At 35.5% G+C, this 15,776-nt stretch overlaps 1 protein-coding gene across 1 annotated transcript; it reads right to left on the reverse strand.

Moving 5' to 3' along the window:
• Positions 1-7,171: 7,171 nt before the first annotated feature.
• On the reverse strand, positions 7,172-12,208 carry Cpr65Az (Cuticular protein 65Az). The gene is made up of 4 exons (XM_075307211.1): positions 12,159-12,208; positions 12,048-12,105; positions 11,585-11,977; positions 7,172-7,516 (listed from the first exon to the last, which is right to left on the reverse strand). Exons 1-4 carry the CDS (start codon positions 12,206-12,208, stop codon positions 7,172-7,174), a joined length of 846 nt encoding a protein of 281 aa, XP_075163326.1.
• Positions 12,209-15,776: the final 3,568 nt, after the last annotated feature.

Below are 15,776 nucleotides of genomic sequence, written 5' to 3' on the forward strand. Positions count from 1 at the left end.
TAAAGGGTGATTCTTTTGAGGTTAGGATTTTCATGCATTAGTATTTGACAGATCACGTGGGATTTCAGACATGGTAATGCTCTGATGCTCAGTATGCTTTGACATTTCATCATGAATAGACTTACTAACGAGCAACGCTTGCAAATCATTGAATTTTATTACCAAAATCAGTGTTCGGTTCGAAATGTGTTTATCGACAAATTTTGTTCAGCGATGAGGCTCATTTCTGGTTGAATGGCTACGTAAATAAGCAAAATTGCCGCATTTGGAGTGAAGAGCAACCAGAAGCCGTTCAAGAACTGCCCATGCATCCCGAAAAATGCACTGTTTGGTGTGGTTTGTACGCTGGTGGAATCATTGGACCGTATTTTTTCAAAGATGCTGTTGGACGCAACGTTACGGTGAATGGCGATCGCTATCGTTCGATGCTAACAAACTTTTTGTTGCCAAAAATGGAAGAACTGAACTTGGTTGACATGTGGTTTCAACAAGATGGCGCTACATGCCACACAGCTCGCGATTCTATGGCCATTTTGAGGGAAAACTTCGGAGAACAATTCATCTCAAGAAATGGACCGGTAAGTTGGCCACCAAGATCATGCGATTTGACGCCTTTAGACTATTTTTTGTGGGGCTACGTCAAGTCTAAAGTCTACAGAAATAAGCCAGCAACTATTCCAGCTTTGGAAGACAACATTTCCGAAGAAATTCGGGCTATTCCGGCCGAAATGCTCGAAAAAGTTGCCCAAAATTGGACTTTCCGAATGGACCACCTAAGACGCAGCCGCGGTCAACATTTAAATGAAATTATCTTCAAAAAGTAAATGTCATGGACCAATCTAACGTTTCAAATAAAGAACCGATGAGATTTTGCAAATTTTATGCGTTTTTTATAAAAAAAAAGTTATCAAGCTCTTAACAAATCACCCTTTACTTGACCAAAAGTTGATTTTGTCCTTAGATTTATGTGATGGGTATTTTCACATAAAAGAAACTTTCATCGAACTGAGGACAACTTAGTTTTAAAAAATCTTAAAAATACTTCAATATTAATGAAAAGCTATCTAACAGGTTGGCTGATAAGTCCCCGGTCTGACACATAGATGGCGTCGCTAGTATTAAATGCATATTATTTTTATATAGTACCAACCTTCAAATGATTCGTGTCAAAATTTGACGTATGTAAGTCAATTAGTTTGTGAGATAGAGCGTCTTTTGTGAAGCAACTTTTGTTAGTGTAAAAAAAATGGAAAAAAAGGAATTTCGTGTTTTCATAAAATACTGTTTTCTGAAGGGGAAAAATACGGTGGAAGCAAAATTTGGCTTGATAATGAGTTTCCGGACTCTGCCCCAGGGAAATCAACAATAATTGATTGGTATGCAAAATTCAAGCGTGGTGAAATGAGCACGGAGGACGGTGAACGCAGTGGACGCCCGAAAGAGGTGGTTACCGACGAAAACATCAAAAAAATCCACAAAATGATTTTGAATGACCGTAACATGAAGTTGATAGAGATAGCAGAGGCCTTAAAGATATCAAAGGAACGTGTTGGTCATATCATTCATCAATATTTGGATATGCGGAAGCTTTGTGCAAAATGGGTGCCGCGCGAGCTCACATTTGACCAAAACAACAACGTGTTGATGATTCTGAGCGGTGGTTGCAACTGTTAATTCGTAATACAACCGAGTTTTTCCGTCGATATGTGACAATGGATGAAACATGGCTCCATCACTACACTCCTGAGTCCAATCGACAGTCGGATGAGTGGACAGCGACCGGTGAACCGTCTCCGAAGCGTGACTCACAAGTCCGCTGGCAAAGTAATGGCCTCTGTTTTTGGGGTGCGCATGGAATAATTTTTATCGATTATCTTGAGAAGGGAAAAACCATCAACAGTGACTATTATATGGCATTATTGGAGCGTTTGAACGCCGAAATCGCGGCAAAACGGCCCCATATGAAGAAGAAAAAAGTGCTGTTCCACCAAGACAACGCACCGTGCCACAAGTCATTGAGAACGATGGCAAAACTTCATGAAGTGGGCTTCGAATTGCTTCCCCACCCACCGTATTCTCCAGATCTGGCCCCAGTGACTTTTTCTTGTTCTCAGACCTCAAAAGGATGCTCGCAGGGAAAAAATTTGGCTGCAATGAAGAAGTGATCGCCGAAACTGAGGCCTATTTTGAGGCAAAACCGAAGGAGTACTACCAAAATGGTATCAAAAAATTGGAAGGTCGTTATAATCGTTGTATCGCTCTTGCAGGGAACTATGTTGAATAATAAAAACGAATTTTGACAAAAAAATGTGTTTTTCTTTGTTAGACCGGGGACTTATCAGCCAACCTCTTACACCTTAAAAAAAATCGCTTCTGTAACATATACCTCAAACACATTTTGCTTCAAGCATATATATTTTCACGATAGGTCCAAAGAAAATATTGTTTGTATTGTTCAAACATATTATGTTTCACCTTAGGCATAAACTGGTAGAAAAAATTTTATGAAATTTTCCTTGTGTATATATATTTTTAAGGCGCCAATTGGTTACTTCCATTCTTTTACTTGCAGTATGTTTATAGGCTATTTCTAAATAAATATATGTTTGCATCCAATCTTATTATATTTACAAACATTTTAAGTCACAAACATGTTAAGCTAGCTTATGAACATTGTATGCCTGCACTTAAAAATATTGTGTTAAAAAATGCCAAGTTTCAAACATATAATTTTTACATCCAAACATATGAAAAACAGTCTTTTTCGTCCGTGTAGAACAAAATAAATATTTTGCAATAAACATAAGTTAATTTCAGCATTAGTTTAACAATGGACTTTTTTTCTGTGTACATGTAGGGTAGGGTCCATTGAATTCTACCTCGTATTATTAGAGGAGAGCATTTTTTGAGTTAAGGGAATACAAGCAAAAATAATAAAAAAATCTCTCACAGATGACGTCATAACTAAGCACATCGCATACCAGAGACAAGCTGTTAGTGACAACAAGTGGCATTTATTAATGATGAAGAAGGCTTATATTTCAAAATAAATTGTTATAATTAAAATGTTATGGCCACTATTTAAAGTGAGTAGCTATCTATCAACTACGATTAAAGATTACCTTCATGTATCTTCGAGGTATCTCTGAAGTGAATAATTCACCTAATAACAAAATGCATCCATATAGATTATTACATCGAGAATGGGCAGTCTAATTTCAATAATTTATTAACATAGTTCCATTTTTAAGGAAAATTAAAAAAAAAATAATAAAATTTAGCCACATCCCAAAATCCCGCCTATATTTAAGCTAGACACTTAAATAAAAATATTAATAAGACAGAAATTCAATAAAAATGTAATTTGTAATTGTAAATGTAAATTTGAAGTACATTTAAGAAGAAAAAAAAATTATTTACATACGCAAAATATCAATCTATCTATACCTGTATTTTAGTCTGAAACTCAAACAATAAAAATTGAAAACAAAAAACATAATAAACAATTCAATAAAAAATGAATTTATACAATAAAAAAAAACAGTAATAATAGGCTAAAATAAGATATTATATTAATACATGTACTACGATACACTATGTGTACTTCGTACAACAAACGGTCTTAAATGCGCATCACAGATGATAAATGCATTTCAATCTCTAGTAACAGGTTGGCTGAAAAGTACCCGGTCTAACAAAGAAAAACACATTTTTTTCAAAATTCGTTTTTATTATTCAACATAGTTCCCTTCAAGAGCGATACAACGATTATAACGACCTTCAAATTTTTTGATACCATTTTGGTAGTACTCCTTCGGTTTTGCCTCAAAATAGGTTTCGGCGATCACCTCTTCATTGCAGCCAATTTTTTTCCCCTGCGAGCATCCTTTTGAGGTCTGAGAACAAGAAAAAGTCGCTGGGGCCAGATCTGGAGAATACGGTGGGTGGAGAAGCAATTCGAAGCCCAATTCATGAATTTTTGCCATCGTTCTCAATGACTTGTGGCACGGTGCGTTGTCTTGGTGGAACAACACTTTTTATACCCTCCACCATAAGATGGGGGTATATTAACTTTGTCATTCCGTTTGTAACACATCGAAATATTGCTCTAAGACCCCATAAAGTATATATATTCTGGGTCGTGGTGAAATTCTGAGTCGATCTAAGCATGTCCGTCCGTCTGTCCGTCCGTCTGTGGAAATCACGCTAATTTCCGAACGAAACTAGCTATCGACTTGAAACTTGGCACAAGTAGTTGTTATTGATGTAGGTCGGATGGTATTGAAAATGGGCCATATCGGCCCACGTTTACGTATAGCCCCCATTAAACCGATCCCCAAATTTGGCTTGCGGAGCCTTCCGGAGCAGCAAAATTCATCCGATCCGGTTGAAATTTGGAACGTGGTCTAAGTATACGGTCTCTAACAACCATGCAAAAATTGGTCCATATCGGTTCATAATTATATATAGCCCCCATATAAACCGATCCCCAGATTTGACCTCCGGAGCCTCTTGGAGGGGCAAAATTCATCCGATCCGGTTGAAATTTGGTACCTGATGTTAGTATACGGTCTCTAACAACCATGCAAAAATTGGTCCATATCGGTCCATAAATATATATAGCTCCCATATAAACCGATCCCCAGATTTGACCTCCGGAGCCTCTTGGAGGAGCAAACTTCATCCTACCCGATTGAAATTTGGTATGTGGTGTTAGTATATGGTCTCTAACAACCATGCAAAAACTGGTCCATATCGGTCCATAATTATATATAGCTCCCATATAAACCGATCCCCATATTTGACCTCCGGAGCCTCTTGGAGGGGCAAAATTCATCCGATCCATTTGAAATTGGGTACCTGATGTTAGTATACGGTCTCTAACAAGCATGCAAAAATTGGTCCATATCGGTCCATAATTATATATAGCTCCCATATAAACCGATCCCCAGATTTGAACTCTGGAGCCTCTTGGATGAGCAAAATTCTTCCGATCCAATTGAAATTTAGTACGTGGTGTTAGTATATGGTCTCTAACAACCATGCAAAAATTGGTCCATATCGGTCCATAATTATATATAGCTCCCATATAAACCGATCCCCAGATTTGACCTCCGGAGCCTCTTGGAGGAGCAAAAGTCATCCGATGCGGTTGAAATTTGGTACATTTCGTTAGTATATGGCCTCTAACAGCCATTTAAAAATTGTCAAATTTTATTACTATAGAAAGTTTTGTCAAAATTTCATTTCTATAGAAAGTTTTGTAAAAAGTTTATTTCTATAGCAATGTTTGTCAACATTTTATTTCCATAGAAAATTTTGTCAAAATTTTATTTCTATAGAAAATTTTGTAAAAAATTTATTTCTGTAGAAAATTTTGTCAACATTTTATTTCTATAGACAATTTTGTCAACATTTTATTTCTATAGAACATTTTGTCAACATTTTATTTCTATAGAAAATTTTGTCAACATTTTATTTCTATAGAAAATTTTGTCAAAATTTTATTGCTATAGAAAATTTTGTCAACATTTTACTTCCATAGAAAATTTTGTCAACATTTTATTTCTATAGAAAATTTTGTCAAGGTTTTATTTCTATAGAAATTTTTTTCCAAATTTTATTTCTATAGAAAATTTTGTCAAACTGAATTATATACGTGTTTAATCGGCCTTTTTTTTTTTGTTTAATATATACCCCTTATGGACTAACTTACAATTTAGAAGACAGTGTTAAAAAGTTTTACGATACCTTGCCATCGGCAAGTGTTATCGCAACCCAAGTAATTCGATTGTGGATGACAGCCTTTAGTAGAAGTTCCTACGCAATCCATGGTGGAGGGTACATAAGATTCGGCCTGGCCGAACTTACGGCCGTATATACTTGTTTCTTCTTCATATGGGGCCGTTTTGCCGCGATTTCGACCTTCAAACGCTCCAATAACGCCATATAGTAGTCACTGTTGATGGTTTTTCCCTTCTCAAGATAATCGATAAAAATTATCCCATGCGCATCCCAAAAAACAGAGGCCATTACGTTGCCAGCGGACTTTTGTGTCTTTCCACACTTCGGAGACGGTTCACCGGTCGCTGTCCACCCAGCTGACTGTCGATTGGACTCAGGAGTGTAGTGATGGAGCCATGTTTCATCCATTGTCACATATCGACGGAAAAACTCGGGTGTATTACGAGTTAACAGCTGCAAACACCCCTCAGAATCATCAACACGTTGTTGTTTTTGGTCAAATGTGAGCTCGCGCAGCACCCATTTTGCACAGAGCTTCCGCATATCCAAATATTGGTGAATGATATGACCAACACGTTCCTTTGATATCTTTAAGGCCTCTGCTATCTTCATCAACTTCATTTTACGGTCATTCAAAATCATTTTGTGGATTTTTTTGATGTTTTCGCCGGTAACCACCTCTTTCGGGCGTCCACTGCGTTCACCGTCCTCCGTGCTAATTTCACCACGCTTGAATTTTGCATACCAATCAATTATTGTTGGTTTCCCTTGGGCAGAGTCCGGAAACTCATTATCAAGCCAAGTTTTTGCTTCCACCGTATTTTTTCCCTTCAGAAAACAGTATTTTATCAAAACACGAAATTCCTTTTTTCCATTTTTTTCACAAAAACAAAAGTTGCTTCACAAAAGACGCTCTATTTCACAAACTAATTGACTTACAGATGCCAAATTTTGACACGAATCATTTTAAGTTTGGTACTATATAAAAATAATATGCATTTAATACTAGCGACGCCATCTATGTGTCAGGCCGGGGACTTATCAGCCAACCTGTTACATCAATTACCGAGTGCAATAGAAAAACTGACGGGAGCAGTGATGCTTCGCTAGCTCTACTAAGAATTTTTGTGTGCAGTAATTTTCTTATATATCATGCACCTCTGAGGAAGCAATTCAGCGAAAATTGCGAAATATTAGGAAGGATGATGAATTATGAATAAATAAAAAATAAAACAAAAAGATCTCAAGCTTGACAAAAATATAGAACATTATTTTTTTATACATATAACTAAAAATCAGTGATAAAAATAAATTGAACCAATTAATTTTTTAATTGCATCAATGAACTTTTTAATTATTATTTTTATATTCTTAAAAACAAAAACAGAAATATACACATCGCCCGTATCACAGCCAATTTTAGAATTTAATAGACATAACCACCATTTCCACCGCCACCACCTCCTCCACCATTACCGCCTCCTCCGCCATTTCCTCCATTACCCCCATCATCAGGATGACCACCACCAGCTGCTATCTTATCGAGAGCCTCTTGTATTTCAGGTGGTATAGGTGGAGGTGTAGGCAAATGGTCACCCATTGGTTGGAAGCCATTTTCATCAGCAATATAAGTCACTACAAATGATTCACCTTCAGGGCTGGTAAAAGAAAAAGAGCCTTCGGCTACCTGGGCTTCATTGTCTCCATCTCCAGCATTTTTTAGATATCCCATTTCATCAACATTGATACCATTACCGGTTTCATATTCATACTGCAAAAAAATTATTTATTATCATGAAAACATTTGTCATAATTTATGCTCGAAATTAGAAATTTAAGCTATACCCAGCAAAAACTAGGTAACTACATCTCATTACAATTTACATTACCAGGAGTAACGCTTTCATTACAAATCGCATTATATTGCGGTGAGTTATAATGACTAACTTGTAATGAGAATAATAAATACTTCTCGGTAATTCTTCGAATTGATATTCCCAAAATGTAATACATTGGGCTGTTAATGACTTAATAAAGTAGAATAAATGATGGTACACTGAAAAAAAGGATGCCCGGTTCCAAAGATTTTGCCTTTACTTTAAAAAATTTGGTATTGATTCCGAGCCAAAGAAGCGGAGATACTTGGAGGATACTTTTAAGACACAATTTGGGTTTTGTGTACTTGCTTCTAGGAAGCAAATTTTAGTTTTTCGCTTATTTAGATGATTTGTTGCATTTTTGTTTATTTCTACAATATTCGTTTCTATTCAAGTAATGTTCATATTACAGCATTACTCGCCATATTTCGATCCATTGTAATCGCCTAGAGAAGTCAATATTTGCGAGATTTGGTTTCCTGAGACAATAAGTGGCTATTTTGCAAACTTTGGTGTATCTACGAATAGGTTATTACATATTAGATGATTATTATGTGCTTTAAAAGCACTACTTATTTCATGGCCAAAGGTATGTCTGGGAAGAAGTACTTTCCTCCTACACGCAAAAAAATAATTCTTTCCTCCCAAACGAAATTTTAGACAAACAAAGTTCGTTTCTCATTTGCTTTTCGTTGAAAGGAAGTTTATTTGGAAGAAAAGTATATACTTTTTGCGATAAACGTTTATTCTTTTCCAGGATGTAAAAACAATTTCATAAAGACTAACTCAAAAAAATTTTTTTCTGGCTAATTGCATTTTCCCTCACATCTTTCTCACTTCCACGAAGTTTTTTAGTTCTTAGCACCTTTTTCTGTAATACAAACGATGTATAAGAAATTCTAGGATTTTATAAATTTTTAATTTTTTTTTACCTTTCGCCTGGACGGAGAATCGAACCGCGGACCATGCAATTTGTAAGCCAACACACTATCCACTGAGCTATGTAGCCGTTATTGTCATCAATAGACAATTACCCATATAAGTTATATTTATATAGCATAGCTTGCGGCGCCCACAAGCCGATTAAACAAAGTTTATTTAACAGAAAAATACATTTAGTTGGGCACAGTGGAGCAGTGGTTGCTACGTCCGACTTACATGCCAAGGGTTGTGGGTTCGATCCCTGCTTCGACCACAGTGTTTTTTTTTTTACATATATTCCAGATATGGTCGGAAGATTCCGAAAAAATGTTCAACATTACATTATACTCTATTAAATTTTTACTATGAACTGTAAAATGTGTCTTATTAAAAACCTAAAGTCGGAAAAGAACAGTGTTTGATATAAACGAAATGAACTGGGTTGTTTATTGGAAAAGAATAAACGTTTATCACAAAAATAATATACTTTTTTCCAAATAAACTTCCTTACAGAAACTTCTTAGCCTAGCACAAAAAGCGCGGTATAAACAGAAAAAAGCTAAGTGTTTTGGAAACTTCCATCTCTGTTATGAACACATGTTAAATTTTGTTTCGATCTGGCAACTCCTTCCTATAGAAACAGGTGTTCAAACAAGACGCATCCGCAATTTTTTTACAATGGAAAAATTAGAAATGCGTGCTGTCATTAAATATTTACATAAAAAATGTTTATCGGGACAAGAAATTCATAATGATATGGTGAATGTGTTAGGTGAAAGTGCTCCTTCATATGCAACAGTAAAAAATTGGGTTGCTGAATTTAAACGTGGTCGTACAAGCACTGAAGATGAACCACGCAGTGGACGTTCAAAAACAGCAACAACAACAGAAATTGTAGCCAAAGTGCATGATATGGTATTAAGTTATCGACGAATAAAAGTGCGTGATGCTAATATCATGGGCATCTCAAATGATCGAGTCCATTTAATTTTGCATGAAGAACTACAGATGAAAAAGCTTTCTGCAAGATGGGTGCCGCATTTGTTAACAGTCGATCAAAAACGCATAAGAATGAACATTTCTCAAGCTTGTTTGGATCGTTTTAAGCGAAATAAAATGGATTTTAAGCGTCGTTATGAATGATGATGAGACATGGATCCACCACTATACTCCAGAGACAAAAGAACAATCCAAACAAGGGACTGAAGCTGGAGGAAGTGCCCCAAAGAAGGCAAAAACAATTCAATCGGCTGGTAAGGTTATGGCAACGGGTTTTTGGGACTTCGAAGGTATTTTATTGATTGACTATCTGCAAAAGGGTAAAACAATAAATTCAGAGTACTATTGCAACCTTTTGGAGCAATTAAATGTACAAATTCGAGAAAAACGCCCGGCTTACAACACAAAAAAATAATTTTTCATCAAGACAACGCACCAGCGCACGAGTTGCTTGACCACCCACCTTATTCTCCTGATTTATGTTAGCTCCCAGTGACTTTTACTTGTTCCCAAATCTAAAAAACATTCCTTGCTGGCAAGCATTTTACCTCAAATGAAGATGCAATTACAGTTGTAAACCACTATTTTGAAGACCTTGAGGAAAACTATTTTAATCACACGCAAAGAAAAAAAAACGTTTAGAAAACGTGTACCGAAAACGTTTTTCTTTTGTTAGAGATTTTTGAATTTCTTCTAAAATTTTAAACTTTTATCACCAAAAAAATTCTTTTGTTACAAAATTTTTATTTTTTCAATAAAAAAAATATTTTTGAATCAACAACACAGTCCATTTCGTTTATATCAAGCACTGTTCTTTTCTGACTTTAAGTCTTTAATAAGAAACATTTTACAGTTCATAGTAAAAATTTAATATAGTAGTATGTAATGTTGAACATCTTTTCGGAATCTTTCGAACATATCTGGAATATATGTAAAAAAAAAAACAAAAAAAACTTTTTGGAGTTCGATCGAAGCAGGGCTCGAACCCACGACCCTTGGCATGCAAGGCGGACGTAGCAACCACTGCTCCACGGTGCCCAACTAAATGTTTGTTTCTGTTAAATAAAGTTTGTTTAATCGGCTCGTGGGCGCCGCAAGCTATGCTATATTAATATAACTTATATGGATAGTTAGCTATTGATGCCAATAACAGCTACGTAGCTCAGTGGATAGTGTGCTGGCTTACAAATTGCATGGTCCGCGGTTCGATTCTCCGTCCAGGCGAAAGGTAAATTTTAATAATTTATAAAATCGTATAATTTCTTCTACATTGATTGTATTACAGAAAAAGGCGCTACGAACTAAAAACCCTCGTGGAAGTGAGAAAGATGTGAGGGAAAATGCAATTAGCCAGAAAAGATTGTTTTTTGAGTTAGTCTTCATGAAATTGTTTTTACATCCTGGAAAATAGTAAACGTTTATCACAAACAGTATATACTTTTCTTCCAAATAAACTTCCTTACAGCGAAAAGCAAATTAGAAACGAACTTTGTTTGTCTAAAATTTCGTTTGGGAGGAAAGAATTATTTTTTTTGAGTGCAAGGGATAGAATTGCTTGAAAAGCGTTGGACTAAGTGTGTTGAAGTTTCAGAAGATTATATTGAAAAATAAAAATATTTTTGAAAAACTAACTATTCTCTTTCATTGATAGGCTAAGAAGTTTCCGAACCGCCCTCGTATATGCGTCCAAACCCTTCTTAATGACAGCAATGTATACTCGCAATTTCAACTAAACTCACGGTTTTAATTTCACTTTTGTCTAGCTTATGATTTTATTTACACTCATTTTTCAATCATGTCCGTTATTGTAATCACATACACTCAAAAAAAATGAATTTATTTTCAGTGAAAAAAAATGTTTCGCCAACGAAATTTGTTTCTTTTCAAGCTAATCACAAAGGGTTTTTACTAATAATACAATTTTTTGAATAATGTTTTGAATCACGTGGGCGATATTGATATCACAGACAAATTCAATTACAACAACAAAACAACAACAACAACAGCAACAAAACAAATAGAAATTTTTCAAACATCCATACCATATAAGATCCATCGGTATTCACTTTAGATTCCATTTTAACAATGGGTACGACAGGTCCTCCTCCACCAGCTCCACCACCTCCTCCTCCTGCACCACCACCACCACCATTTCCTCCACCGCCTCCGGTTCCACCCCCTGCTCCTCCACCAGGAGGTAAATATGTCGCTGGAGGTTTTGCTCCCCCACCGCCTCCTCCATTTCGATTAGGTGGTAAATATGTTGAGCCTGGACTTTTGCCGCCTCCTCCCCCATTGGGTGGTAAATAGGTGGAACTCGGAGATTTTCCATTTCCGCCTCCAGGCTTTGGTAATTGTTTCGATGGAGGTTTCATTTTTGGATAGCCCGCTGGTATTGCACTACACCATATTATACCCATGGAAAACAATAGTATCTGAAAATAAAACAACCATCAGTTTAAATATTTTCAATATTTTCATATATTGAAATATATTCAAACTTACCAATTTCATATCGATTTCATGTAGCGATGAAATATCAAAGAATATCAAAGATTCATTACTGAAGTGCACTAGATACCGTTAAGGTAAAACATTGCCTTTTTATAAACAAACATTGCCGAATAGGCTTCCATTGATGGACCATCTATGGATACATGATGCATGACCTCACGTCTTTAGTTCAAAATCACTTCAGCTCATTGGCCATTGATATATGGTGAAGCAAATGGTCACAGTGGTTTTATAGCAATAAATTATGGAATATATCGCAAAAGAAATCATGAAAGTGTAACATTTTTTAATATTATGACGAGACAATTTTTTTTTGTTGACTTGGAACAAATGACAAACAGTAAATTAACAATTTTTTCACATCATAGTAAAAACTTTCGATTTCGAACAAGTCCTTTGTATTCCTCTCTTTATTTTCCTATAGGCCAAAATTGGCCGCCTCTCGGCGATTCTACCATAAGACGGTCCAATTTTTATACCCTGCGCCACACTGTGGAACAGGGTATTATAAGTTAGTGCACATGTTTGCAACACCCAGAAGGAGACGAGATAGACACATGGTGTCTTTGGCAAAAATGCTCAAGGTGGGCTCTTGAGTCGATATAGCGATGTCCGTCTGTCCGTGAACACATTTTTGTAATCACAGTCTAGGTCGCAGTTTTAGTCCAATCGACTTCAAATTTCGCACAAGTCTGTGTTTTTACTCAGAATAGATCCCTATTGATTTTGGAAGAAATCGGTTCAGATTTAGATATAGCTCCCATATATATATTTCGCCCGATATGGACTTATATGGCCCCAGAAGCCAGAGTTTTACCCTAATTTGCTTAAAAATTTTCACAAGAAGAACAACTAGTACTATAGTCAAGTGTGTCAAATTTTATTGAAATCGGTTCAGATTTAGATATAGCTCCCATAAATATCTTTCGCCCGAGTTTTACCCCAATTTGGTTAAAATTTTGCACAGGGAGTAGAAATAGCATTGTAGCTACGCGTGCCAAATTTGGTTGAAATCGGTCCAGATTTAGATATAGCTCCCATATATAGCTTTCGGCCGATTTACACTCATATGACCACAGTGGCCAATTTTTTGCTCCGATTTAGTTGAAATTGTGCACAGGGAGTAGAATTAGCATTGTAACTATGCGTGCCAAATTTGGTTGAAATCGGTTCAGATTTAGATATATCTCCGATATATAGTTTTCGCCCGATTTACACTCATATGACCACAGATGCGAATTTTTTGCTCCGATTCAGTTGAAATTTTGCACAGGGAGTAGAATTAGCATTGTAGCTATGCGTGCCAAATTTGGTTGAAATCGGTTCAGATTTAGATATATCTCCCATATATAGCTTTCGCCCGATTTACACTCATATGACCACAGATGCCAATTTTTTGCTCCGATTCAGTTGAAATTTTGCACAGGGAGTAGAATTAGCATTGTAGCTATGCGTGCCAAATTTGGTTGAAATAGGTTCAGATATAGCTCCCATATATATGTTTTTCTGATTTCGACAAAAATGGTCAAAATTCAAAGATTTTCCTTGTAAAATCGCCACTGCTTAGTCGAAAAGTTGTAAAAATGACTCTAATTTTCCTAAACTTTTAATACATATATATCGAGCTATAAATCATAAATAAACTTTTGCGAAGTTTCTTTAAAATTGCTTCAGATTTAAATGTTTCCCATATTTTTTTACTAACATTGTGTTCCACCCTAGTGCATTAGCCGACTTAAATTTTGAGCCTATAGATTTTGTAGAAGTCTATCAAATTCTGTCCAGATCGAGTGATATTTAAATGTATGTATTTGGGACAAACCTTTATATATAGCCCCCAACACATTTGACGGATGTGATATGGTATCGAAAATTTAGATGTACAAAGTTGTGCGGGGTATAATATAGTCGGCCCCGCCCGACTTTAGACTTTCCTTACTTGTTTTTTACTAACATTGTGTTCCACCCTAGTGCATTAGCCGACTTAAATTTTGAGTCTACACGCAGAGAAGGAATATGATCACCTCAACCATGTGTCAGAGCAAAATGTCATTTTTGTTTGGTGACCATGTAACATGTTTGTCACTAAAATATTATTTTCTCGTCAAATATAACCTGCTTGCCGAAATCAGATACATGATTGCCGAGAAAATAACATGGTTGCGAAAACCATGTTACATGGTCACCACCCAAAAATAACATTTTGCTCTTAAAACATGTTTGAGGTGATCATATTCCTTCTCTGGGTGTATAGATTTTGTAGAAGTCTATCAAATTCTGTCCAGATCGAGTGATATTTAAATGTATGTATTTGGAACAAACCTTTATACATAGCCCCCAACACATTTGACGGATGTTATATGGTATCGAAAATTTAGATCTACAAAGTGGTGCAGGGTATAATATAGTTGGCCCCGCCCGACTTTAGACTTTCCTTACTTGTTGATAATACAATTTCGTTAAGACTATTAGAAAGACTTTTGTCAGACATCGTCTTTTTGACTTTCATTTCGACTTTTGTATCTTTAACACCTCCGAGTCACATGTATAAATCTTACCCAATTGGCCCAAATTTCAAATTGCAATTAGATCCAATTAGTTTTTAAAAGTGAAATGTCTTCAATCACGAAAACGTTAATACCAATCACAGTTTCAATTGGGCATCAAAAAATACTTGATTTAAAAATTAATTGATTCCATTAGCAAATTTCAAATAGTTTTTTAATTGATACACATAGACTTTTTATTGATGTTGTTGACGTAACTATTTTTAATTTAATTAAAAAGTTGATTGTTTCAAATAAATTTTTTATTAAAAATAAAATAAATCCATAATTTGTTAAAATTGTACCAATTAATTTTTAAATTGAAAATTAAAAGTTGCAATCATTGACTTACTTGAATTAATGTTTCTATTTTGATTGAAAGGTTAATAGCATAAATTAATTTTTTATTTGAAAAAGTATTTAACTTCAACTTTTTAATTGGGAATATTTTGGTGATTTTTGGTCCTTACTTATATTTTCTATCGTCCGACCGACAAATAGATGAACTGACCGACAGATAGTAATGTAAGTAATAACTTAGAAAAAAAACTTAATTCTCTTTGCTGCGGTTACTATCTTTCTCTACGTGGTGCCCCCTAATATGGACCATCATGTACCGAACTCCAGGCGGGTCAAATAAAAAGTGAGCCATCCCAACTGACACGAAATCAATAAATATCATCTGAGTACATATATCGATCAAAAGTATTTTTGCAATAGAATTTAAATCATCTCAGCCAACTTTTTGTGATGTGAAATTTAAATCCATCTCTAGAATACCATTTTTGGAGTAAAAGTAATGTCTTAGGAAGAACTTACAGACTTTCTTTGCTGGTTTTTTACCTTCGAATATAATCGTGACAACGATGTTTATTATCTACGTGTGGAGACTTCTCCGGAGATCGGTTAGTATGGTTGTCTATATCTTATAATCGACCTCCATACTAACATCATGTACAAAAGATCTAGCGTGTAAAATAAAAATTGGGCCGTCTAGATTCTGGCGAAATCAATAATCATGGTCCATGTCCTTATATTAATCAAAAGTATTTTTACAAAATACACTAAAAACAACAGACAAATGTCGTCTAGAATATACCAATTCCACTGTACTAACTATTATTCTTGAGTCTATTTGATGTCTTCATTTGTTCGCAATGAAATCCATTTACTG

The sequence above is a fragment of the Haematobia irritans genome, chromosome 4, assembly GCF_050003625.1.
Source record: "Haematobia irritans isolate KBUSLIRL chromosome 4, ASM5000362v1, whole genome shotgun sequence".
Taxonomy (NCBI): Eukaryota; Metazoa; Arthropoda; class Insecta; order Diptera; family Muscidae; genus Haematobia; species Haematobia irritans.

What these genes read in the sequence shown, in the direction of transcription:
- Cpr65Az (XM_075307211.1), bottom strand. Translation starts at nt 12,208, where the DNA reads ATGCATCATGTATCCATAGATGGTCCATCAATGGAAGCCTATTCGGCA. An exon ending in ATGAAATCGATATGAAATTG is followed by an intron (nt 11,978 to 12,047) that starts GTAAGTTTGAAT and finishes TTTTATTTTCAG; the next exon opens with ATACTATTGTTTTCCATGGG. An exon ending in ATACCGATGGATCTTATATG is followed by an intron (nt 7,517 to 11,584) that starts GTATGGATGTTT and finishes ATTTTTTTGCAG; the next exon opens with TATGAATATGAAACCGGTAA.